The sequence below is a fragment of the Muscardinus avellanarius genome (genome assembly GCF_963383645.1).
Source record: "Muscardinus avellanarius genome assembly, chromosome: 3".
NCBI lineage: Eukaryota > Metazoa > Chordata > Mammalia > Rodentia > Gliridae > Muscardinus > Muscardinus avellanarius.
In genome coordinates, this window is record NC_137788.1 from 102,712,859 (window position 1) to 102,740,819 (window position 27,961).

The following is a 27,961-nucleotide window of genomic DNA, read 5'->3' on the forward strand; positions in this document are numbered from 1 at the left end:
CCAGCCAAAAATTTCCTACCCAGCAAAACTTTCTATCAAATTAGATGGAGAAATAAGAAGCTTCCATGACAAACAGAAACTGAAGGAATTTATGTCTTCAAAACCAGCACTAGAGAAAATACTCAAAGAGATTAACTACAAAGAAGAAATAGGTAACACACACCAGAACCAGAGAAACAAGATTTTCCATCCAACAGACAATTAAGACTGGTTATCTGTGGAGATTCATTATTTATGTTAGTCTTTTACCTATCTCTAAATTGCATTGTTTGCTTTTATTGTTGTTAATTTTTAGAATGTCTAGTTGGAATATTAATATACCTTCAGATATAGCATTTGGAAATATTTTATCCCATTCAATCAGTAACTTTTAACTCTGTTTACATTGTCTTTGGATATACAATATTTTTTTTAATTTTTAGGGAGTTTGTATACTCTTCTGTTGCCTGTGCTATTGAAATCATATCCAAGAAATCACTGCCAATTTCAATGTTGTGAGGTTTTATGACCCAGATTTTCTTCTAAAAGTTTATAGTCTTAAGATTTATATTTGGGTCTTTTATCTATTTTGAGTTAATATTTGTATATGGTGTTAGGTAAGGGTCCAATTTTATTCTTTTTCATGTAATTATTATTTTTCAACAATATTTAGTTAAAAGATTATTATTTCCCCCACCAAATGTTCATGGAAACCTTGTCAAAAATAACTTGACAATATATGAGAGAATTTAGCTCTAGGCTTTTATTTAACTCCAATGGTTTATATATCTGCCTTTAGAACAGTACTACACTGTTTCAATTATTGTAGCTTTATATGGTTTGAAATCAGAAAATATATATCTTCTAGCTTTGTTCTTTTTCGAGATCGTTTTGGGTATCTAGAGTCCATATTCTATATTAGGATAGATTTTTTTCTGAAAAATAAATATATAAATATATGATAGTTTCACCTAAAAAAAAGAAAAGAAAAAAATATTCTCTGGTAAAAAAGAAACCAAATTAAAAAAAAAAAAAAAATATATATATATATATATATATATATATATATATATATATATGAATGGGTCTGGGAGTGTAGCCCAGAGGTAGAAGGGTTTCCAGGAACCCCAGTACCACCAAAAATAAATAAATAAATAAATAAATAGTACAGGAGGGGAGGAAGTGGGGGAAGGGTGGGAGATGGGGAGGGAAATGAACCAAATAATGTGGGTACGTTTGTTTGTATCACTTTGAGTCTCACTAGGATGCACAACTGCATTACATCAATAAAAATATAAGAAAGTCCAAAAGTTGTAGCTAAAAAAATGATAACAATAAAGTCAGCAAACTATTTGTACTTCCCTAATGACTAATAATGTTGAGCATCTTTTCATGTACCCATTAGCTATTCATTTACTTTCTTGGGTAAAAGGTCTGTTGAGAGCTGGGTATGGTGGTACACACTTATAATTCCAGGACTTGGGAAGTTGAGACAGGAGAATTGCAGGTTCCCAGCCAGCCTCAGCTACTCAGTGAGACTGTTTCTAAATAAAATAATAAAATAGGACTGGAGGTATGGCTCAGAGGTGGAATGTCCTTAGGTTCTATTCCCAGTATCACACATGAAAGAAAGAAAGAAAGAAAGAAAGAAAGAAAGAAAGAAAGAAAGAAAGAAAGAGAAAAGAAAGAAAGGAAAAGAGAAAAGAAAAGAAAAGAAAAAAATGTCTGGTCAGATCTTTTTGTTTTTGGTTTTTTTGGTTTTTTTTTTCCTGCTATGGATTGAACCCAGGGGCATTCTACCTCTGAGCTATACCCCCCAGCCCTATTTTTATTTTTTACTTTCTTTTTAAGTTCTAAAAACATTTATTGTGTGATCTATTTACAAAGAACAGAGTATAAATGTAATAGAGAACAAAGGAAACAAGTGCCAGGCATATGTATTTACACAGCAAGTTCAGGCAAACTTGTTAAGAAGAGTCTTTAAATCTATTTGAAGCACTTAACAGTCAAAAATTTGTGTCTAAGACTAATTTAACATCTCGGGAAGATGCTTTGAGATAGCTCAGCCCTACAGGATTAAAACTATGACTCTCCTAATAAAAAATTATAATTTTATCCTCTTTAAAAATCTCCAAGTTGCTGGAGGCTAAGAAAATCAGATCACTACTAATTTTTTGTAATATTTAAAGGTTCTTAAATTAGGAAGTCATAATTGTTTATAAAAATTAATGAAGCATAAATTCAGCTTTCAATTATACTAATATACACTGGGAACAGACCCATATAGTTAATTTTTCAGTAACCAGTTAATTGCTGGATCTTCCAAAACCTCAGACAAGTATTATTATAAGTTTTCCTCAGACCCAGGCGTGACTATATCCCAGGACGCTGGCTCCATTGCCTCAGCAGAGGACATGACCTCTGAAGGCCCGGAAGCCAGGCCGGCCAGCAACACTGCAGCTTTCCTTCTAAGTGCAGCAGAGCTTTTGTTGCTGATGTCTTTGCCAACAGCTTTCCTTGGATCACTGTCCTTCTGACTGCAAAATGTGATGACCAAACCATGAAATTTCTGGACTAGAAAATGGAGAAGACTCTCAAGATCTATTTTCTTTGTCAAAGGAATCATCTTGGAACGCAAATTTCTGCTTCAGTCCATGCGATATTCAATATTAGAGATACTGGATCCCAATGTGAACTTCATCTTTTCCTCTGGTGAATGGGTCTACCACCTGATAATGGTTCAATGGCATGAGGTTTAACCTTATTCATATCCTTCAGAATATCCAACATATTTGGAACATCTTTCTCTCTTTGGCTTTTGGAGTTTTCTTATTATTTTTTATGTGGATCATATTGAAAATGGCATACATTCAGACTGAGCTTGATGCCCTCCCCCCCACCTCCCCTTCCCCCCTCCCAACAATGAGTGTCCAGTTGACCATGTGACATTCATTCTTTTACACATATACAAATGTAGCTCCTCCATTAATCAACCCCAGCCTTCTTCATCTCGTACCCTTCCATTCTAGCTTTGCTGAAATTTCCCCTCCATTATCTGGGGTCTCTCTGGTATCCCTAATACTCCCTAGTTTGGACACATTAGAGAAAACATATGTTCTTTCTCTCTCTGTGCCTGGCTGGTCTTACTTAACATAATGTTCTCCAGGTCTCTCCATCTTCTTGTGAATTACATGATTTTCTTCTTCTTTATAGCTGAGTAGAATTCCACTGTGTATATCTCCCATACTTTTGCAATCCATTCATCTGCTGATGGAGACCTAGATTGGTTCCATATTTTGGCTATTACGAATTGTACTGCTACTAACATGGGTATGCATATGTTACTGTAGTTCTCTGATTTCAAGCCCTTTGGAAAGATACCCAGGAATGGAATAGCCAGATCATATGGTGTGTCCATTCCCAGTTTTCTAAGGAATCTCCACACTGCTCTCCATAGTGGCTGAACTAGTTTGCATTCCCACCAACAGGGTAAGAGAGTTCCTCTTTCCCCATATCCTCACCAGCATTTGTTATTTGATTTCTTTATGCTTGCTACTCTGATTGGGGTTAGATGGAATCTCAGTGTAGTTTTGATTTGCATCTCTGGCTTTCTGAATGACAATAATTGGTCTTTTTCAATTTATTTTCTGGATTATCTGATTCACAAGTATCAGGAGATACTGGTTGAATGGGAGGATAACTTGAAGTATAAAGAAAAGAAAACTGAGGAGGAAGTGGTGGCGGAGACAGAGAACGCTCTCCACTGGAAAGGGATCCAGAGCCATGTTCAGGTGAAAGGCTCCTGATGATGGCATTTGTCCCATACCACTGGGCTCATCATTCATGTCTGAGGAGCCAGGATTGGTGCTACTTCTCAGATCCTGTATTTCCACAATTGTGGCCATCTGAGAGCGAAGAACAGTTAGCTCTTCTTCAGGAGTAGCTATTTTTTAATTGCAGCTTTTTTTTTTACAGGTAGATCAAGTTTCACTAGTTTGTTGTCTTAGATCAGGTGAAAATGAATCCCTAACTGGTTACACAGGATGCAAAAAGTCAGTTTTTTCCTCTTCTTCATTCTTCCATATACTATTTCTCAAAACTAGGGTGTGAAAGGTTCTAAAGGAAGCATTTTCCCAATAATATGAACAATACTCCAAGTTGATCCATATTCTTTGTTTTCCCACATCAGCAAAACCTGGTCTCGGGGAACACCAAAATATTCCAGCATCTGTTTTAGGATATTCAATAAGAGAGACACTGAAAGGCAAATTCAAGGAAACATTATCAATTTCTTTGTGCCTTCCTCCACACTGGGCCTACGAAAGAAATAGTGGGAGGAGATCATTGGGGAAATGGTCTCCCAATCCTCCAGCAAGGAATTCCAAAATGCCCAGTCCCAAAGTGCTCCAACTCAGGCTGGAGAGTCCATGCACCCTGGGCTGCCAGCCACAGGTGGTAGGCTGCAGGCTTGCCTCCAGCAAAGGTCACTGGCCCTACCAGGATCGGTCCTCTGAGTTTAGCACAGCCTGGATTAGGCCACCCAGCCGGCAGTGTGTCCCTAAGACTACCTCACCAATTCCATGTGCTTTATTCTTTATTTTGAAGCAGGATCTCACTAAGTAGCTGAGGGCCTAAGTAGCTGAGGCTGACCACAAACCTGGATCCTCCTGTCTCGGCCTCCCACGTACTGGGATTACAAGCGTGCGCCACTATGCCTGGCTCTTTTTCTCATTTTTAAACAGGGTTTCTGAGTTCTTTATATATCCTGGATACAAATCAGCCTTTATGTGTATAGTTTAAAGGCTGCATCTTGTCTTGTCTGTCTTCTCTTCCCACCTCCCTCCCTGTGTTGCCCTGGCTGGCCTTGAACACTGGCTCAAGTAATCCTCCTGCCTTGGGATCCCAAGCAGCCAGAACTACAAGTTCACACCATCACATCTAGTTCGTCTTTATTTTTTTATGATACATTTTGAAAAAAAGTTTTTGATTTTGTAAGATCCAATTTATCAATTTTTCTTTGATTTTTTAAGAATCCATGTAAATTTTAGAATTTCCTTATAAATTCCTACAAAATAAACTAGATAGAATTTTGAAGGGATTATACTGAAGGTATAGATTATAAAAGAATTACCATTTTAACAATATTGAATCATCTAGATCATTAAATTGCTACTTCATTTATTTAGATCTTTTTTTTCTTTCTTTTTTTTTTTTGTGGCACAAGGGATTGAACTCAAGGGCATTCTACTTCTGAGCTACACCCCCAGCCCTATTTTGTTTTTTATTTGGAAAAAGGGTATTGCTAAGTTGACACAGCCTCACTGAACTGCTGAGGCTGGCTTCGACCTTACGGTCTTCCTGTCTCAACTTCCCAAGTACAGAGATTACAGGCATGTGCCACCATGCCCAACATTTTTTTTTAACTTCTCTGGGCACTGCTTCATAGTTTTCAGGTCCTACACTTTTTATGTCAAGTTTATTCCCAAGTACTTTTATTTTCTTTCATGCTATTCTGAATGGAATTGTTTAATTTCATATATGGATTGTTCACTGCTAGTATACAGAAATAGAATTGATTTTTTAATACTGGCTTCATAACTACAGACCTGTCAAGCTCATCTGTTAACATTTTTTTTTTTTTTTTGTAGATTCCTTGGAATTTTCTCATTATCGGGGAGAGGACCCAAAGACAAATATCACATCTAAAAGTTAAAGATTGAATGCTTTCCCCCTATAATCAGAGACAAATAAGGTAACTGCTCTCACTACTTTTTTGTTGTTGCTATTTTTGTGTTACTGGGGCATTCTGCCTCTGAAATATATCCTCAGATTGATCAATCGATCGATCGATCGATCTGTTTACTTATGGAAAGGAAAACTTATTTCCATTCTGGATGATTATCACACCATCATTTAAATGTGTCTAAAGAATGCTGAAACAATTTAAACTGAAGGCACAGAACAAATCAAAATATGTAACTGTAAGAGCTTAAATGAGAAAATGCAAATATTTTAACAGTAACAATAAATTGTGAACAAGTTTCCATCACCAAATATCATTCTGACCAAAGACTATACTCTTTTCTCATAAAATCTACAGCTTAAGCTGATTCCAAGATTTCCATGATAAAAATAATACTGAAAATAAAATCCTTTCAAAATACTCATTATAGCCGAGTGTGGTGGCGCAGGTTTGTAATCCCAGCATTCAGGAGGCTGAGACAGGAGGATCATGGTTCAAGGACAGACTCGGCTACTTAGTGAGGTCCTTTGCCACTCAGTAAGACCCTGTTTCAAAATAAAGAATAAAAAAAAATAGGGGTGGGGGGATGTCTCTCAGAGGTAGAATGCCCCTGGGTTCCGTCCCCAGCACCACAAAAGAAAAAAAAGAAAGAAAGAAAAAGAAAGAGAAAGAGAAATAACAGGAAAACTAAGGGTTTCTAAAATGCTCCTATCTGAATAAACTAAAAAGGCTTCCCTTTTCCACTCCATTGTGATATACATGTGTGTTTAACAGCAATATGATTTTACTGTTATCATCTAGTTTAGTTGCATAAATCACAAAAACATTTTCAGCAAGGTTGCTGATAAATATCAACTCTAGAATGAATTTTTACAAAAGCAACCTCACTATTTTCCTAAGTAGCACAACATTCCTTTGGAAATCTTTTAATGCTTTTGGATGTTCCAGTAAATGCAGCTTCACCATCTCCAACACTAAGCTATAATTACCCCTCAAATTCCTTTGTCCCTGGATAACAGATGGCATTATCTTTTATTCTCTACTATCCTAATAACAGTATGTTATTTTTTAAAAAGTATCTTTGAAGTGTTAGGCTTATCTTCATCATTGGTGAATATGGAGAGATTAAAGTAGAAACAAAACAAACCAGAAAAATCACCTTTATAAACAGTATGAAGTTTTGAAATGTTGGTACCAATGAAAAATGAACAATAATTATAACCCCATTTCAAAAATGCCTCCATCCTCAGTACGGTTTGTGGCATGGCAGTAGGTGCCACTGTGAGTGCCTGCACTGACACCAGTCTCTGGGGATGTGGAACTCATTTTGTGATTGGTTACTTTTGAAAGTAAAGAACCACCACTTCACAGGAGCTGGCTGGTTCACAGTTTGGGTGGGCTTTGTTCATTATGAAAGGTTACAATTTGACCACTGAAAGTCTTAATTCTGAAAATATAAACTCACCACTATCAGTGGAAGACTGTTTCCAAGCTAAAAAGAAATGTAGCTAATTTTAGGAAACCATTTAAATACAAATAAAAGGATGATCTTAGTGGGTCTGGGCCCTGTGTATACCAGTTGTGACAGTAGCTCCTAATAAGCAAAGCACAATGAAACCAAAGGGTTTCGTTTTGTTTTTTTCAAAAACCTAAAAATGAAGAAGCAAGACTGGAAACCAGTTTCAAAAATCTATACAAGGGGACTTCCGGGAAGATGGTGACGGAGGAAAGTGGCACTTACAAGCCCCGCTAACAATCGAACTCTATTACCACAAAACCAGCGCCTTTCAGAGCCAGAAGACACCACCAGCAAAGAAATAAAAATGGTAAATACAAGGGACAGAGAAAAAGGGCTGGAAAAACAAGACACCAGAAAAAAAACAGTCCTGCCGGGCGTGGTGGTGCACACTTGTAATCCCCGCGCTTGGGAGGCAGAGACAGGAGGATCACGCAGGTTTGAAGCCAGCCGCGCACGCTGACTTAGGAGACCCTGTTTCCAAATAAAAAATGTAAAAATAGGTCTGGGAGTGTAGCCCAGAGGTAGAAGGGCTTCCAGGAACCCCAGTACCACCAAAAAAAAAAAAAAAAAAGAAAAAGAAAAAAAACAGCCCGAAGTGCTGCGCCCACAGCGGCGCGGAGCGGCCGAAGGGAACGGAGCGGCCGGAGCGGCCAGAGCCGCAGTGCAGATTGGTCAGAGCGGCGGCGCGGAGTGGCCGGAGCCGCGGAGCGGAGCGGCCAGAGCAGCCAGAGCAGAGCGGCCAGAATAGCCGGAGCAGCCAGAGCCACATCGCGGAACGACCAGAGCAGCCGGAGTGGCCAGACCCGCGGTGCAGAGCAGCCAGAGCCACGGTGCAGAGCGGCCGGAGCGGCCAGAGCCGTGGTGCGGAGCAGCCAAAGCCGCGGTGCAGAGCGGCCAGAGCGGCCAGAGCCGTGGTGCGGAGCAGCCAGAGCCGCGGTGCAGAGCGGCCAGAGCGGCGCAGCCCACATATCCCCTAGCAGCACCAGGCTCCAGAGAGGAGGGAGACTCAAAACAGAGCTCAAATCCAGAGAGGAGGTACTCTGTCCTCGCAGCCTAGGATGCAGAAGCAGCGTCTTACAGCTGGCGGCAACAGCAAGTTCACCGGACGGCCCTAGACCAATCCACTCAACCAGCCACCAGGCGCCTGAGAGGAGGGGTTGACAGCGAGCCAAGGTGAGCAGGTGCTGAACAGCCGGGCGGCAGTCAGCAGTTTTGTTGGCACAGGGAACATCTAAAGCTCCCAAGGGCCGGGCACGGCACAACTGGCACAGACTCAGAGCAGAGCTCAAAACCGGAGAAGAAATACGCCGCATCACGGCCGAGGGCGTGGCAGTGGTGCCATATTGCCAGTGGCGGCAGCAGCGAATCCACTGAGTTCACTACAGCTCCATCAGCGCACTCAACAACCGTGAGTCAAATTGCGGCCCCTACAGGAGAAATCCCAGTACTGCACTCCCAGGGACTTATGCAGATAGTCTCCCTGGGTCGGAGATTTTAGCAGTGCAGCCCAGTGGGGGAGTGGCAATGGCAGAGATATCATACCATAGTCACAACTCCCCGCTGGAGAACGCCCAACTTGGCACCCCCCACGGTCTAAGCAGCCTTAACTGACTCCCTGGGTCTGACACCTTGTGATACAACCCAGTAAAGGAGTAGTGGTAACTGAGATACCACAGACTCGAGATCCAGAGCATCTTAAGTGAACTCGTAGTGACCCAGGGAAGAACCCAGAGAAGGCACAAACTTCCAAAATCAGGGGAAAGAGAAATAACAATGGAGCAGTGAATGCCAACAACCCCACAACATCAGAATCTGATAACACAGAAATCCAAAGATCTCTAGAAGATCAAATCAGGAAAATAACTTTAGAAATAATAGAGGACTTTCGAAAAGAATTTAGAGAGTCAAAAAGAGATAAAGGATGCAATTAATGAAGTAAAGGCCTCAATTCAAAGTATAAACAACAGATTAGACCACATGGAGAATAGAATCTCGCTCTTAGAAGATGATCAATACAAAAATGAATGCATAGTTTCTAATTTAGAAAAAAAAAAACCCGACAGCAGGAATCTGACATTGAAGAAATATGGGCCCATTTCAAGAGAGCTAACCTAAGAATAATTGGAATAGAGGAGGGAAAAGAAGGTGAAACCAAAGGGATCAACAATCTTCAAGAAGTAATAGCAGAAAATTTTCCAAACATAGAGCAAGAGGTCGATACACAGGTCCAGGAAACTTTAGAACTCCCTTTAGACAGGATCAGAGAAGAGGATCCCCACGCCACATAATTGTCAAAATGACTAAAGTGGAAGCCAAGGAGAGAATCTTAAAGGCAACAAAAACAAAAGGCCACGTGACATACAGAGGCAAACCAATTAGAATCACTCCAGACTTCCCAAACCAAGTTATGAAAGCCAGAAGGGCATGGAGTAACATTCTCCAAACTCTGAAAGAAAACAACTTCCAGCCAAAAATTTCCTACCCAGCAAAACTATCCATCAAATTAGATGGGGAAATAAGAAGCTTCCATGACAAACAGCAACTGATGGAATTTATGTCTTCAAAACCAGCGCTAAAGAAAATACTCAAGGAGATTAACTGCAAAGAGGAAATGGGTAATACATGCCAGAACCAAAGAAACAAGAATTCCCATCCAGCAGACAACTAAGCAAAGAAGAATAAACAGTATCTCAAACAGAAATAAGATCATAACATGTTGGGAATTAAAAATTATCTCTCTATAATCACAATGAATGTAAACGGCCTCAACTCCCCAATAAAAAGGCATAAAGTGGCAAAATGGATTAAAAGCCAGAATCCATCCATCTGCTGCTTACAAGAAACACACCTTACAAGTAAAGATAGGAACAAACTCAAGGTAAAGGGCTGGAGCAAGGTAATCAATGCTAATGGTACTCGAAGACAAGCAGGAGTAGCAACTATGATATCAGACAAGTTATGATATCAGACAAGTTAGACTTCAAACCCAAACTTATTAGAAGAGACAAAGAAGGTCACATTTTACTGGTAAAAGGAATAGTCCAGCAAGAGGAAATAACAATAATCAACATCTATGCCCCAAACATAGGGGCAGCTACTTTCATAAATCAAACTCTTTGTGACATGAAGTCACACAAAAATCCCAACACAATAATACTGGGAGACTTCAACACACCTCTCACAATACTAGACCAATCTTCCAGACAAAGGGTCAGTAAAGATGTCTCAGAACTAAAGAACACCATTAACCAAATGGACCTGTTGGACACATATAGAATATTTCACCCAACTACAGCAGAGTTTACATTTTTCTCAGCTGCTCATGGAACCTTCTCCAAAATAGATCACATCTTGGGACACAAAATGAGCACTAGCAAATTTTAAAAATGTTACATACTTCCCTGTGTCATTTCAGACCATAATAAAATGAAACTAGAAATCAACTATAAGAAGACCCAGAGAAACAACATAAACATGTGGAGACTGAACACCACACTTTTTAATGAAGAATGGGTCATAGAAGATGTAAGAGGTGAAATCAAGAAATTTCTAGAAACAAATGAAAATAAAGAAACAACATATCAAAACCTCTGGGACACTTTGAAGGCAGTATTAAGAGGAAAATTTATAGCACTGAGTGCTCACATAAGAAAAACAGAAAATCTTCAAATAAATAGCCTTAAGACACACCTCAAAGCCCTTGAAAAGCAGGAACAATTGAACCCCAAAGCCAGCAGAAGACGGGAAATTATTAAAATTAGAGCAGAAATTAACGAAATAGAGAATAAAAAAAATACAGAAAATCAACAAAACCAAAAGCTGGTTTCTTGAAAAAATTAACAAGATTGATAAACCACTAGCCAACCTAACTAAAAAAAAGAGAGAATCAACCCAAATTATGAAGATAAGGGATGAAAAAGGAGACATTACTACTGACAGCGTAGAAATCCAGAGGATTATCAGAAACTACTTTGAAAAACTATACTCCAACAAAATGGAAAATCTGGAGGAAATCGACAACTGCCTAGATAAATACAACCTTCCTAAACTGAGTCAAGAAGATATAGAACACTTAAACCAACCAATAACAATCAAAGAGATTGAAACAGCAATAAAGAGCTTACCATCAAAGAAAAGCCCAGGACCAGATGGTTTCCCAAGTGAATTCTATAAAACCTTTATAGGAGAACTAATCCCAATACTACTCAAACTATTTCGGGAAATAGAAAAAACCGGGACTCTCCCAAATACATTCTATGAAGCCAACATCACACTAATACCCAAACCGAATAAAGACAGTTCAAGGAAGGAAAACTACAGGCCTATATCTCTGATGAACTTGGATGCAAAACTATTAAACAAAATACTAGCAACACGCATTCAAAACCACATCAAGAAAATCATTCACCATGACCAGGTAGGGTTCATCCCAGGGATGCAAGGCTGGTTCAGTATATGAAAATCAATCCATGTAATTCATCATATAAACAGAATCAAAGACAAAAACCACATGATCATCTCAATAGATGCTGAAAAAGCATTCGATAAAATTCAACATCCATTTATGATAAAAACACTGCAGAGAATTGGAATAGAAGGAACATATCTCAACATTATTAAGGCAATCTACAATAAGCCCACCGCCAACATCATATTAAATGGGGAAAAACTTCAAGAATTCCCCCTAAAAACTGAAACGAGACAAGGATGTCCACTATCACCACTTCTCTTCAATATAGTACTAGAGACTCTAGCCAGAGCAATAAGGCAAGAAAAGGAAATCAAAGGAGTACAAATAGGAAAAGAAGAATTTAAGCTTTTACTATTTGCAGATGACATGATACTATATTTAGAAAACCCAACAAACTCAACCAAAAGGCTTATAGAACTGATCAACAAATTCAGCAAGGTATCTGGATACAAAATCAATCTTAAAAAATCAGAAGCTTTCCTGTACACCAACCATAAATCCACTGAAAAAGATATTCAGAAATCACTTCCACTCAGGATTTCCCACAAGAAAATAAGATACCTAGGAATAAACTTGACCAAGGAGGTAAAAGATCTCTACAAAGAAAATTATAAAACACTGAAAAAAAAAATCGAAGAAGATCTTAGAAGATGGAAAGATCTTCCATGTTCATGGATTGGCAGAATAAATATCATTAAAATGGCCATCCTCCCAAAAGTGATCTACAGATTTAATGCAATGCCCATTAAACTACCAAGATCATTCATCAAAGACATAGAAAAATCAGTCCTTAAATTTATCTGGAATAACAAAAAGCCCAGAATAGCCAAGGTAGTTCTCAGCAACAAAAACCACGCAGGAGGAATCACAATACCTGACTTTAAACTATACTACAAAGCCATTGTAATAAAAACAGCATGGTACTGGCAAAAGAACAGATATATAGACTAATGGAGCAGAATAGAAGACCCAGAAACAAGTCCACACACTTTCAGCCAATTGATTTTTGACAAAGAGGCCAAAAACATACACTGGAAAAAAGATAGCCTCTTCAACAAATGGTGTTGGCAAAACTGGTTAACCATATGCAGAAAATTGGATGTTAATCCCACTTTTTCACCCTGTACAAACGTCAACTCACGATAGATCAAAGACTTGGAAATTAAACCAGAGACTTTGAAGCTCCTTGAAGAGGGCATAAGTCCAACACTACAACACATAAGCACAGACAAACATTTCCTCAACAAGACCCCAAAGGCACAACAAATTAAAAGGAGAATCAATACATGGGATTGCATGAAACTGAAGAGCTTCTGTTCAGCAAAGGAAACTATCAAGAATCTCAATTGAGAACCAACAGAATGGGAGAAGATTTTTGCCACTTACACCACTGATAGAGGACTAATATCTAGAATATACAGAGAACTCAAGAAACTCAACACTAAGAAAACAAAGCATCCAATAACAAAATGGGCAAATGAACTAAATAGACACTTCACAAAAGAAGAAATTCTAATGGCCAATAAATGCATGAAAAAATGCTCAACATCACTGGCAATCAGAGAGATGCAAATCAAAACTACCCTGAGATTTCACCTAACTCCAACTAGAATGGCCATCATTCAAAACACAAACAACAACAGATGCTGGCGAGGATGTGGAGAAGTGGGAACTCTAAGACATTGTTGGTGGGATTGCAAATTAGTGCAACCACTTTGGAAAACAGTATGGAGGATCCTCAGAAGAATGGGAACAAATATACCATTTGATCCAGCAATACCACTGTTGGGTATCTACTCAAAAGAAAAGAAACCAAACTACCAAACTAATGCATGTGTATCTATGTTCATAGCTGCACAATTCACCATAGCCAAACTATGGAACCAGCCAAGATGTCCATCAACAGATGAATGGATTACAAAACTGTGGGATATGTACACAATGGAATTTTACTCAGCCATCAAAAAAAACTCAATACATCATTTTCAGGGAAATGGATGGAACTGGAGGACATTATGCTAAGTGAGATTAGTCAGGCACATAAAATAAGAAATCAGATGCTTTCCCTAATATGTGAGAGTTAGGGAGAAAAGAGGAGCAAACAAGACAACCTAAAGGAGGAGAAAGGAGGGGGGAATAGGAAAATCTCTAAAGTTCACAATGTACTTAAACATATCGAAGTCAATCACTAAGCCAAGCAATTGAGGGAGGGATTGGGAGGGAATGGGGTGGGTTTTGGGTAGGGGTTAAATCAGCGATGACTACATGTTTGTACACACAAGTTTTTTACCCCAGTAAGTTGTATGAATATAATGCACCAATAAAAAAAAAATTTAAAAAAAATCTATACAAGGGTGCCAGGCCAACAAATAACTGTCAGAATGACTCTGTTCCTCTGTTCTTTCAACATGGGGACTAGTGCAGAATGGCTCATGCGCACTGTTGACAGGCCATTTACTGCCACAGTCATGCCTCCACATTTCAGTCTTCCATCATAATAAGCAGGACTTCCCAAGACAACGGCCTCGATGAAGGAAGGCCGATTGGTGTGGCTTTCCTCATAGCTACTGGCAACACTAAAACCCCAGCTTCCCAAGTAGCTTCTTTCTAGAACAGTATCATGGCAGCTATGAAGGGCACTTGGGAGCCCAAGCCACATGACCCATGACAGAAGCCAACTGGCATCGTTCTCGTTCTCATTGAAAGTGCTCAGTGGCGCCTCCGAGGGCTGCGTTGCCTCCTCCATGATCTGCTCCTCCAGTGCTTTGAGGACAACAGTTGGGGAAGTGGCACTGGCTTTCAGCATAGCAACAGTCTTGCTGTAACTCACACTGGTCAAATCGATGTCATTGATATCCAGCAAGACATCACGTCTCTTGATTCTGCCATCTTGTGCAAGTCACCGTGAGGCGGCACACTGGTCACAAAGATGGGTAATTCACCACTCTTACTTTCTCTGCCCCCAGCCACTGTCATCCCAAGGGACTCGTGGGGTTCTTTCTTTAGAGTAATATGCTTCTCTTGGCATGTAACACACAGTAAGATCCCTGTGTGAGCTTGGTCTGCTGTGGGAGGGTGACTGTGGGTGATGCTGGCTGCTTCTGCGGCTTCCTGCTTTCTGGATGGTATTACTAGGCTGGGCTTTCCCTGGTCTCGCAGTTGTTAGATGCACCCTCTCTCCACTGACCTGAATAATCTGGGCAGCAAGCTTCAGGGTCCCATTCTTCAGGTCGTGCCCATTGATGGCCAGCACCCAGTCACTGCTGCTGAGCCTGCTATCCTGGGCTGCCAGTCCCCCTTCCAGCAGGTCAAAAATAAAAATGCCTGGCTTGTCTGTCCTGCAGACTAATTTAATGCCAAGCTGTTCACCAGAGTTCCATTTATGAAGAACCATGTGGAAAACTTCCCAAGAACAGTGACTGTCAGAATGGCCATATGTTTGGCTGCCAAAGCACCGCTCCCGCAGCACGGTAAGACGCAGCATGCTACAAGACTGGGAAAGGACAGCTCTGGCAGTTATGGGACACACTGCTGGTATCATAGTTGTTGACCTGAAGAATCTGGTCTCCAGCAAGGAGCCTCCCATCTCTGGTGATAATCCCATCCCGATACACTTCCAGGATGACAATGTTAATCAGTGATCTTTCATTGCCACCCATAATGTTAATTCCTAACTGAATGTATGGACTGGACTGGGGAATTTCAATCATGGTAACTTCTCCTTCCGGTAAGCAAAGTGGCTGCTGTGCCTGTCAGCTCTGGTGCTCTCCTTGAAGTCGGGGTTGTCTAGGCCAAGATCTTCCATCCACACTGGGAGAGTTTCTGATGTTGAGCTCCATTCGGCAGGCACAGGCACTGTTTCTAGAGAAGAATCAGTTTCTAGTGATGAAGTACCTGGAGGATCTATTAGAGTGGATCCATTTTCATTCTCAATCTCTGTCTGAGTTTTGCTAGTTTTCCTTTTCTCTAGGGCAACTCTCCAATGAGAAGCTCCAGGAAAAGCTTCAGGAAAGCCCAGCTGCCTGGGGCCCAGCACCAGCTCCTGCTCTCTGTGGCTCACTGAGGGAGACCCTGGAGCCAGCCGGGCTCCACTCCACTGGGACTCGCCGCCACCTATTTATTTATTTTTTATTTTGAAACAGGGTCTTACCAAGTTGCTAAAGGTCTCATTAGGTAGCTGATATTAGCCTCAAACCCATGATCCTCCTGTCCCAGCCTCTTAAATAGCTGGGATTACAGGGTACACCAACATACCCATGACCCAATACCATGACTTGGTATTTTCTCATTTTCCTTATTATAAGTGGAACAGCTTAAAAATAATAGCTCTTTTTTTCTTATCATTTGTCAAAAATAGTCTTTATCATTAGCCTGGCGTGGCAGCGCACACTTGTAATCCCAGCATTCGGGAGGCTGAAAGAGGAGGATCGCGGTTCGCAGACAGTCTCAACTACTTAGTGAGGCCATTTGCAATTCAGTGGCCAGGCGTGGTGGTGCACACTTGTAATCCCAGAGCTTGGGAGGCGGAGACAGAAGGATCGCTCAGGTTCAAAGCCAGCCTCTCTGGTTAAGAGACCCTGTTTCCAAATAAAAATATTTTTTAAAAAGTAGGTCTGGGAGTGTAGCCCAGAGGTAGAAGGGCTTCCAGGAACCCCAGTACCACCAAATAAATAAATAATAAAAAAAAGAAAGAATAAAAAAATAGAGGTACAGGTGTAGCTCAGAGGTAGAATGCCTCTGGGTTCCATCCCCAGTACTGCAAAAAAAAAAAAAAAAAAAAAGTCTATCATTAACTGGGATTATTTTTATTGTTCCTCTCCCACTTTACCACAAATTCCATGAAAGAAAAAAAGGAGTTTCTGCCAATCACTGTTATGTAGACACAGCTACCACCTGACCTGTGGTAGACAGGTGTTCAATACATACTTGTAAATAGTGTTTTTTGGGTTTTTTTCCTCAACTTTAATTTGCTTTTAATCTGTTAGTGCTGGGGGTCAATTCCAGGGCCTCACATGTCAGTACACCCTCAGCTCCATAACTTCATGACTTTAATTTATTACTGTTTTCTTTCTCTCTAGTCTCCACTATAACTTGATTTGTTGTAATTCTTCTTAGTCAATTTAGACACTTTTTGTCAATTTAGTCATTTAAAATAATACAATTTCAAACCGGTCGTGGTAGCACACGCTTATAATCCCAGCATTTGGGAGGCTAAGAAAGGAGGATCCAGTTTCGCTACTACTTAGTGAGGCCCTTTGCAACTCAGTGAGACCCTGTTTCAAAATGAAGACTAAAAAAATAGGGATGAGGTGTTGCTCGCTTCTGGGTTCAATCCTCAATACTGCAAAATAAAATAAAATAAAACAAAACAATTTCATCAAGTATAACTCTGGAAACATTACATAGATTTTTTTTCTTTGGTAGGAGGACTGAACCCAGGAGCATTCTACATCTGAGCCACACCCACAGCACTTTTTATTTTCAATTTTGAGATGGCCTCCCTAAATTGCTAAGGCTGGCCTCAAACCTGCAATCTTCCTGCCTCAGCAAGTAGTGGGATTATAGATGTACCCAGCAGCATTCCACAGATTTTTGCTACAATGTCTATATTTTATTTCTCTCCTTCAAAAATATGATGTGCCCCTTCTACTAAAAACCTATCAAAATCTTTCCATTTTCTATAGAACAGTATATAATTTCTTAGTAAAGCCGTCAAGCAATCCTGATTTATTTATGGGCTAAAACTCCATCTATATACCTAATACTCTAATCACAGTAGGTTGCTTGTTCTTTGTTTAGACAAGTCTTCTCCCTACCCCCCACCCCCATGGTAATGAATCCAGGGACATTCTAGCCCCGAGCTACACCCTCAGCCCTATTTTAATTTTATTTGGAAACCAGGTCTCACTAAGTTGCTAAGGCTGGTCTCAAACCAGCTATATTTTGTTTTTAAATTTCTTTTCTCACCAGGCATGGTGGTACATGTTTGTAATGCTAATACTTGGGAGGCTGAGACAGGAGGATCACAGGTTCTTGGCCAGCCTCAGCTCCTTACTGAGGCCCTCTGCAACTTAGTGAGACCCTGTCTCAAAATAAACAATAAAAAATAGGGCTGGAGGTGTAGGTCAGAGGTCAAATGCCCTTGGGTTCAAATACCAGTACTGTTAATAATAATAAATTTCTCTTTCCTTATTCTTATTTTTAAAAACATCTATATGCATGTTAATCTCTTTTTAAATTGTACTAAATGCTTCTCTTACATTCTATATTTTGGTCAATCTTGGTCCTAAGACCTAACTAAACACATCCAAAAAGATGTCTTGGCTTTTCTCCCACCACCACTGGCCCGGGAGACCCATAATGCATGTACCACCTCTATCTTTTTCACTGTATTCTTAGCTCCTGGTATGTGGGTGGCACATTAGCATAGTAAATTTTTATGGTTTTATGTTATTATTTTTGCACTGGGAATGAAACTAGAGGTGTTCTACCTCTGAACTACATCCCCCCAGCTTTTTTTTTTTTTTTTTTTTTTTTTTTGCAGTACTGGGGATGGAACCCATGGGCCTTCTACTTCTGAGATAAACTCCCAGCCCTATTTTATTTATTTATTTATTTATTTATTTATTTATTTATTTATTTATTTTTGTGGTGCTGGGAATGGAACCCAGGACCATTCTACCTCCAAGCTATACCCCCAACCCTATTTTTTATTCTTTATTTTGAAACAGGGTCTCACTAAGTTACAGAGGGCCTAAGTAGCTGAGGCTGGCCACAAACTGCAATTCTCCTGTCTCAGCCTCCCAAATACTGGGATTGCAAGTGTGCATCACCATGCCTGGCTTCCTTTTTTATTTTATTTTTTGAAATGGGGACTTGCTAAGTTTAAGAGTATCTTGCTAAGTAGGAGAGATGATCCTTGAACCTGCGATATACCTGTCTCAGCCTCCCAAGTAGGAGGATTACAGACATGCACCACCATACCCAGTTTACACTTTTAACTCTTCTTAAAAATACCCATTAAGCAGCTGTTAGGTAGATTACCTTATACAAGAACAATGAACAGAAAAATACACATTGAATGAAGGTCAGTTAAATAAGAAACAGACACCAAGTTAAAAATAATGTGCTCTAAAGACAACCCCTGCTCAAGCCCTATGAACACATGAAGGCTAACAAAAGACTGATATGATGTGCTAAAAAAAAAGATATGTATTGACTGGCATGGAAATACGAGTTAAGAACATCTAAACTGGGTAGGGGAAGGAGGTTCCTTATTCCTTAAGGGGAAGTAAAATCCTTTTAAGGAAAAGAAAACCAAAACCCAGGTAAACTACTGTAACTTACTCAAGATCACAAAACAAGCTCTCACTCCCAGTTCTAAGCTCTTCCCATTACAACAGACTTACTACTAATTCTGTTTAACAGTTCACAAAATATAATTGGATAAGGTTTAAAGAGTTATAAAGCTTGGGGATTTATGGTGTGTGTGTGTATGTGTGCGTGCGCTATAAAGTGCATTCAACCTCTGAGCTACAGCTCCAACACTTTTATGTTTTATTTTGAAACAGGGTGTCACTAAGTTGCTCAGAGTGTTGCTAAGTTAGAGACTGGCCTTGAACCTTTGATCCTCCATCTCAGCCTCTCAAGTACTAGGATTCCAGGTGTGTGCCACCAGGCTCCACTGAATTTACTCACGCCAACTCTGTCTCTCATTAATATAATCAAGGACTACACAAAATTGTCAAATTAGGTACCATGTAGTTCAAAAAGTTTGCTGACTGGCCTATAAAGGAAAGGACCTAGTTCTGGCTAACTACATTTCACCACATAGATTTAAAGGTCCCACTCTAATAAGTGTGATCACTATTAAGTTGAATTCACCCATATTTCTCAAATTGTTAGTAGAGGCTCTACAATAAATCTTTTATTCATTTATTTATTTATTTATTTATTTTTATTTTTTATTTTTTGGTGGTACTGGGGTTCCTGGAAGCCCTTCTACCTCCGGCTACACTCCCACAGGCTACACTCCCAGACTTATTTTTATACTTTTTTATGTGGAAACAGGGTCTCTTACGACAGCCTGGCTGGCTTCGAACCTGCACGATCCTCCTGTCTCTGCCTCCCAAGCGGGGGGATTACAAGCGTGTGCCACCATGCCCAGCCTAGAAACACATTCTTCTGAGGTCCAGGATTTCTTCAGCCTTATCCACATCTCTCAAGATGAATTACATTTGGTTGCCAAGCAACCATTCAATGACTAATTTGCAACAGTATCATCATACATCCTGAACCCACAAACATGACTTAGAAATATCAGCTTATTAAACCCTCCCCTCCATTATTAAAAAGTAATAAGACATTCTGAGTTCTACATCAGTCTCTGGTTACTTGGTTAGCATGAAAAACCTAAGAACCTGTTCAGTTTTAAGAACAGTGTACAAAAAAGCTTAAGAACCTGAAAAGTAGGACTAGGGGTGTGTAGCTCAGTGGTAGTGTTCTTGCCTAGCATGGTTGAGGCTCTTGGTTCAATTCCCAGCACTGGGGTGCAGGGGCTAGTAAATACAGTACTTTAAACCAGTGACTGAAAAAATGGGGGCCCAACAGGTTGAATTCAGGCCAAAATATGTGTTTTATTTATATTGCACAGTGATGGTGATGAAGAGAAGAAAAAGAGGAAGAAAATATGGAGAAGGAAGAGAGAATAATCACCCTCTTAAAAATCTGGGTATCTCATAGAAAAATTTGCTATTTCCAGCTTCTCTTAAAACATTTGAAACTCTGTCAATAACAGATATGAACTGAATTACCAATGATGAAAAGTGACCAGAACTAAGACTGGACATCTGTCAGGGAGGTCACATGTCAATTGTCATTTACCATTATGCATGCACTGTTGTTTTTCTTATAAACTTGAAAAAATAGCAAATGAAATACTTGATAAGTGCAGATATTTTTTAAAGTACAATCTACTCTTCATATTAATGTAGTAAGACAGAGCTAGAATCAAAGAACAATTTACCTTAATCTGAGTCTGTTCGATTGACTTTTCCCATATCTGCTGATCATATGCTCCAATCTGAAATAAGGAGCAGGCTATTTAAATGGTGCAAAAGCAATCCTTATATTTGTCAAGCCTCACAAAACAAATGACTATTAAGAATCAATATATGAAAAACGTAACTTTTTCAGAATAAATTTTCTTAAGAATTTCCTTCAAAAATCTAAAATAGCTGGATCTAAAAGCAAGTTAAAAAGCAACGTCCAAAATATTTCAAATTAAATATTATCTTAAAAGATATTTCCAATTCTTAAGGAAAACATCAATAGGAATATCAGAAAGAAATAAAAGGCAAGGAAAAGCTCAATAAGACGACAGCAACTCTTAGCCATGCAAATTAAGGTTTCATTTTCATCTTAAAAAAATAAAAAGTTTGACCAGAAGCAAATGTTCAAAACACTGCAGAGGCATGCTTTGTGTGTGCAGCCTGGAGAGAGGGGTGACTTGAAAACCTTATCCTGGGCCCTGGAACTCACTTTATAATGACCTTGTAAATCAATTTTTTTTCATTTATGTTGCGATATCAGACCTGAAAACCAAACATTACTCGGGGGAAAGTACCATAATACTCTTTGTGGGAGCATACTGCAGGAATTACTGCTTCATTAATTAAAATTATCGACATTACCTTCTTTTTTACCTTTTATAAAAATAAGATGTTTTACCTTTTATTTTAAACACATAAATGTCATACTAAATGTCATACTAGATGCTCTAGAAACATTACCTTCTTTTGATACCACGATATAGCATCTCTCTCATTTGAGGCCATTTGTGTCTTCAGCCAAATAGTGGAATTTCACTGAAAATGAAGGAAAACCAGTCGGTGAGTCCATCTGCTAGGGCTGGTGTCCCTCACTCCTCGGCCTGTCCTCCGGCCTCTGCCGGGCTCTCGGGGGGCGGGGACCCCGCCCAGGCACCGCCGCCCCTGCACGCTCGGGGGCAGAGGCGCAGGGAGGAGGCCCTGTGCTCCACGCTCACCTGGGGCTCGCTGCGGGACGTGCGGGCGGGCGGCGGGCGGCAGGCGGCGGGCTCTCAGTGGCCGGGGCCGGGCCGGGAGGCCGGGGGCGAGGCGGCGGGCCCCGCGGGCCGCATCTTCCCCCCGAGGCCGCGACGCGGGCCGGTCCGTTACCATGGAGACCGCGGCGGCCGCCCCGCCTCGGCGGAGGCAGCGGGCCGCCCGGAGGGGGGCAGTCTGTCGCCGCGGACACCGCGCCCTCCGAGCACGACTACGAGGTCGCCGGACGCGCCATGAAATAAGCGAAGAGTGGACTGGGAGGTGGGAGGGAGAACAGGACCGGCCCACAGGCCACCGGCCACCGAGGCGCAGGCGGTAGGCTGGTGCCGGGCGGGAAGGCGGCGGAGCTGACTCAGCCGACCAGGCTGCGAAGAGGCCGGCAGCCGACGCCCTCCCGCCTCGCCGGCCCCGCCCGCCCGCCAGCCAGCCAGTCAGCGAGCCCCGCCCGGCAGCCAGCCAGTCAGCCAGCCCCGCCCGCCAGCCAGTCAGCCAGCCCCTCCCGCCAACCAGTCAGCCAGCCAGCCCCGCCCGCCAGCCAGCCAGCCAGTCAGCCCCGCCCGCCAGCCAGCCAGCCAGTCAGCCCCGCCCGCCCGCCCGCCCCGCCCTCCAGTCAGCCAGCCCCTCCCGCCAACCAGCCGTCAGCCAGCCCCGCCCGCCAGCCAGCCAGCCCCGCCCTCCAGCCAGCCAGCCCCGCCCTCCAGTCAGCCAGCCCCGCCCGCCAGCCCTCCGCAGCTTCCGCTTTCCGCTGCCGCCGCCGAGCCCCGTCCCCGTCGCGGATGGTGCTGGCCCGCGGCAAGCACCCTGCGCTCCCCGGAGGCCCCTGTGGGTTGGTCCCGGGGGCCCGAAGCTCCCCGCTCTCTCGGCGCTCCACAGCGCCTCTCCCCACGGGCTGTGGGCTCCTCGAGGTCGGGGCGGGAGCCCGGCTCGAGCCCGGCGCACAGGTTCTTAGGATTTGGGGAAGGAGCGTTTGGAAGCTCGCGCCGCCCTGGGACCCTGGCGGGGGACTCGCTCCCCCGCCGGCGGCTCTGGCACTTAGCGTTCTGGTGCTCAAGAAAGAGGCAAGTCTCCCCACTTTACAGTACGTGAAGGTAGCGGCAGAAACTTTCTAGGTTAAAAGTTCAAACAGGGTCAAACAGGGTACTGGTGTCCAGGTAAAAGGGACCACTGCACCCTAAGGTTAGGAGTTAATCCTATGCTGACAAGTTTCTAAGCCGATTGTTTCTCCCTCCTTTTCTCTGTACTTTTTTCCCACCTGCCATTAGTAGCCAACCTTAAAGGCCATTCTCTTCGCTTTCTGTGAGACTATGTTCACAGCTAAAGCTAATAACTATTATTAACTATCACTTTAGAAAACTTAAGAGATGCCGACTAAACATTTCCAAGTCATTCCTATCATTAATCAGTTGGTGTCAAGGGGAAGTTATCCCTATTTTACAGATGAGAAAATTGGATCAAAACGCCCACGGAATTTTCTTAAAATTTGTTTAACCCAGCCTGGCGTGGTGGCACACACTTGTAATCCCAGCATTCGGAGGCTGAGGCAGGAGGATCGCGGTTCGAGGACAACCTCAGCTACTTAGACCCTTTGCAACTCAGTGAGACCCTTTTTTATTTTCTTTTTGAAAATAAAGAAGAAAAAAGAGGACTGGGGGTGTAGCTTGGAGGTAGTAGAATATGAGTTCCAGGCCCAGTATCGCAAAAAGAAAAAATTATTTTACCCACACATTGGTGATGGTTTGGTTTTCCCCTTCCTTAGAGCTGAGCGTTACAATTCTACTGGGTTTCAAGGAAGATGGCCAAGTTAAAGATAAAAGGCAAAAAGTTTCAAGATACTTGCTTTAAATCCTAAGTTACATGAATAGCAAACGCAAGTTGATTTGTTTAGGCACACAAAAACAGTTTGGGGAAGTGAGAAGAGTTTTTTGAAGGAGTCCGGATAAATGGAGCCACTTTTCTAGGAGCCCTCTGCTCCTGCTCCTAAAAAGTGCTTCCAAAGGCTGCCACACTGCCATGCTTCCATCAGGAATGGGCTTTGAGCCTAGAGCTGTAATCAGACCCCTGTTCTTACTGATGAAGTGAGATTTTAGACAATTCATTCAACTTAACAACCCTGCTTTCTCAACTGTATTACAAAATTAGTTACTTCCCTACTAAACTAAAGCAGGGGCCAAGCGCTTACCACAGGCACTTTAATTAAATTCAGAGTTCACATAGACAACTCATGAGGAAAATATTCCATTTGGTTGTATCATATAGAACAGTCTATACACCTCTTCAGTATTACTCCATGAATCTTCAAAGACACCTACTAATATTTAAAACTGCCTTAAGTAGATAGAAATCAATTCAAATTGCCACAAAAGGAAGCAATAAAATGTTTCTTACCCAAACTACTTGCATCTCAATACAAATCGGTTTTCCCCAAAACTGCCATAATGTTTTTTTTGGGGAAAGAAAAGCCCAAGATTTCCTAATGTGTTTTTAAAGGGATGGAAAAGGTGGGGAGGAGGAGGAGTACTCTAAAAACAGGTTCCAGGCATCTAAAGTTCATACAATGCTATTCATTTTGTGATGAAACATCAGTAAAGGACAAATCAGACTTTGTTTATTAAAAAAATACTTTACAGGAAAAAAAAATTCTATGCATTCCATTGTCCTATTTTACAAAGAAATAGCTTAACAATTTAACACACTTAGACAGCTACAAAAAAGCACTGTTAAAAGGATTATTATTCACACAAATTTAGATTTAAGACTATTCATTAAAAACCTTTTTAAAACACTTGTTAATGTCAAGAAACAAACTAAGGCCACACAACGCAAATAGTCCGCCAGGCAAATTATACATTTCATCTATATGCAAAGACCTCTTAGATAAATTAAAGCCACAGGAAAAAAAAAGTCTTAGCTGCCAATCAAAATGGAGTTTAGTCACAGAAAACACTATTACATGAAAATTTACAACATGTGATAGAAGTAGTACATAAGTATTTCTTTAGAGAGAATTGAAAAGTGCTATATTTTAAGAGACAGTGGTCTCAACTACATGCACAAGTGGATCCTAAAAAATTTATGAAGAAAATGGAAGGGCATAATATTTATGGAGATATTTGCTTTTAAAGCAACAAACTTTAAGGATGAGGATAAGTCCTTTATGCGCTTAAGAAAAACGTGTGTAATGTGCATTTCCTCTACTTGCATGACCAATAAATATAGCTACAACTGTTTTAAAAACATAGAACTTATTAGCACAAATGTGAACCTCTGACATGTGCTACTGAAAGATTTTTTAAAAAATCTGTAGTAATGATGAAACATTTATTAGAAAGACACAAACTCAATTACTCTAAGTGTATAAATGTAAATAAAAATTTAATGGCAAATACAGGTGAAAATATAATGGGCTCTTATTAATAATCAAGAATATATTCACTAAGAATATATTTTCATGGATTTTGAAGTCTTGTTCCTATATTAACTTTCACTCTAGACAATATTTATATAGGGAAAGGCAAATAAGCAAATGTTTCTCCAGTCATTAGTATGACTTATGCCTATTAAAACGGACAATGCAAGACATCTTTTCTATAGTTTAGTAAAGAATTTTTTTTTTTTTTACTAAGCTCCTTTTCCCCCTTACAAGAGCTTGTAATATTAGTCAACTGAGAGTCCAACTGTCTCTGAGGGAGCAGGGCACTTTCTGAAAAATCTTTTTAAAATAATGTACTGGTTAAACAAATTTCAACAACTGAATAAGTAAATTAAAAGTACAATTAGGCCTAGGAATTTTATTTTTAAAGAGTTAAAATCTTGGAAGGAAATAATATGAAGGTTTTTAATTATTGCTTTGTGAATTTGGGATACCTCTTTAAATCATAATCCTACTAGCATATCTTGGTAATTATAGAATGACTTCTGGGGCAGGGGGAAGACTTTCATCCTTTTTAATGGTTACCATAAAATCATTCACTTTACTGTTAGGAATATTCATTTATTAGGTCCTTCCCATAAGCACATCTTTAAAATATCCCTCTGCTCCACAAAGTACTAAAATGGGTAGCCACATTCTGCAAGTAACCTTAAGAATTGGCACAATGGATAATATACCAAAACGGATGATCAGCTTAAGTTTCAATTACAACTTCACTGCCATCACTACTTTACAAGTCAGTTGCCAGACAGCTCCATGCCACACTCCACCAAACCAAATAATTTAATGATTTAGAAAAGTTGCAGTCATTTGTATCACTAAACTAGGATACAGTTTTGAAAGCAGCAAGAAACTAAACTTCTGCTTTTATATTCATCAGTATTTAAAGCATGCTATCAAAATCTAATACTCACATAGGACATTCAGAGTTTCCAGATACATTACTAGCTAAATGTTTTTCTCCATTCTATTGCAATTCTAACATACAATGAATTTATTAGTACATGATTTTAAACATTTTTATATTCTTCAATGTGTTTATATTGGAGGTGAAGGTAGAATGTTTTATAAAAGGAAAATGGGGATTTTCTTTTGATTGTAGGTCTTTGCAGATCCGCTGGTTCCTGAGTGGTTACACACAGTGCTGGCTGTCAGGAGACAGTCTCCTTGTTTATTAGTAATGACCAGCTTAGATGACAGATGGCATCTGCTGGATGGCAAGTGGGAGATAGGGAAATCGGATCTTGGAAGACGAGAAAAATAAAACCTTTTTGCTTAACAACTTTGCTCTTCATGATTATTTTAAAAAGCAAATGTTGCCTGAGAAGAATTTTACTTTGCACAGCCTGGTAAAGCTCTATGAAATTCTTCTGGACAGAAAAACAAAAGAAATAACCCAAACCCACACACTTTGTGATTAAGCCCCTACCCCACAAAATAAAAAAACACCCTCAAAAGTCCCTTAAAAACTAGTCGTGATAAACTAGAATTTACCCTAGAATTTATACACAGGATTTAAAAACACCCCTGCAATAATCACATCTTTCATATCATTCTAATTACCTTATTTACAAAGATAACTAAAACCAACATCACTTCCAATTCATAAATGGTTTACATTGAAATGTTTCCCTATTTGTCTTCATCCTTTGTAACAGATAATACATACATATACATATATATAAGGAATAATACAGATTCTAACTAATCACTGTAGTATTTGCTGATGGTTACTTTTCTATCGGTTTACACAGTGACCTCTATAACTTTGCTAATATGCATTTAACTACACAACAATATTGCACAAAGTAATATTTATATAAGATTTAAACTATCAGAATATTTTAGAGAAAATTCATATTTGATATTTCAGAAGATGCAGCTAAGTTTTCATGGTGACAGACATAATAAAGCAGCATCTTTTTTTGCCTATGTTAATGTAAATATTTCAAATCTCACCATCCAGGAAAAAAAAAAAAACTTCAAATTGCACTGTAACCAGGTAGATAAAATCTGGTCTTAGGTGTGGGGCATACTCTTCATTTAATAAACAAAAGGCCTACTGTATTAACTAAGAGAAAGTATAATGTATACATTAACATCTTAAAATAATAGAAAATTAAGACCACACTAGCTATAAGAATGGTGCCTGTTTGAAAAAAAATTTTTTTTTTACTCAGGTACTAAGCCTTAGGATACCTGAAACTCTAGGATGAAGTCTAGTGCTATATTTCTTTTTACTAGAAAATAGCAACACAGAGTAAAAGAAAAATAAACCCAGTTATTTGCCAGTTAAAAGTGTGTCAAAGGTAGATATTTATCATGAAGAGGTTGATGCCAAGTCGCGAAAATAGTTTCTCCCAAGTTAGACTCTCAAAATATGGCAGCCTCATTAGAAAGATTGGTATCATTCTTTTACTCTGATACTTGTGATCACTTTAGGAAGCAAAAGTATCCATATGCAATGTGAGGAAGCTAGGAAGCCGAACAACAGAGTATCACGTCAACATTATCTCTTTTACCCAAAACACCTTCCATAGTTACATATTCTAGAGGAGACTAATGAACCATGGAATGAATGGCCAAGGACTATTCATCTTTAGGTTTCTTTTTAATTAAAATATCATCCACTGGGCTTTAAATAACAGAAACAAAAAGACAGTTTGGATCAGAAAGTGCTGTGCTTTCTCTTCTTAAGAAACCAGAGAGCCACTGAATTTTCCTTAGAAACTACTTG

The 27,961-nt window shown here is 40.2% G+C and overlaps 1 protein-coding gene and 2 pseudogenes across 6 annotated transcripts in view; all 3 read right to left on the reverse strand.

Annotated features, from left to right (window-relative positions):
- Positions 1 to 21,548, reverse strand: part of PHTF1 (putative homeodomain transcription factor 1) — a gene marked incomplete at both ends in the record, with an annotated part of 59,111 nt that extends 37,563 nt beyond the window's left edge. For all 4 annotated transcript variants that reach the window (XM_080691244.1, XM_080691243.1, XM_080691242.1 and 1 more), the window contains 2 exons: positions 20,738 to 20,794; positions 21,504 to 21,548. In XM_080691244.1, coding sequence (XP_080547370.1) covers positions 20,738 to 20,794; positions 21,504 to 21,548 — 102 coding nt within the window. The remainder of the gene's footprint in view (positions 1 to 20,737; positions 20,795 to 21,503) is intronic.
- On the reverse strand, positions 2,502 to 7,048 carry LOC308261019 (mitochondrial fission regulator 2-like; annotated as a pseudogene). Its single transcript has 3 exons — positions 6,976 to 7,048; positions 4,080 to 4,236; positions 2,502 to 2,803 (listed from the first exon to the last, which is right to left on the reverse strand). The product of its transcript is annotated as a mitochondrial fission regulator 2-like (transcript).
- On the reverse strand, positions 13,986 to 15,970 carry LOC308261020 (ligand of Numb protein X 2-like; annotated as a pseudogene). The gene is made up of 2 exons: positions 15,967 to 15,970; positions 13,986 to 15,771 (listed from the first exon to the last, which is right to left on the reverse strand). The product of its transcript is annotated as a ligand of Numb protein X 2-like (transcript).
- Positions 21,549 to 27,961: the final 6,413 nt, after the last annotated feature.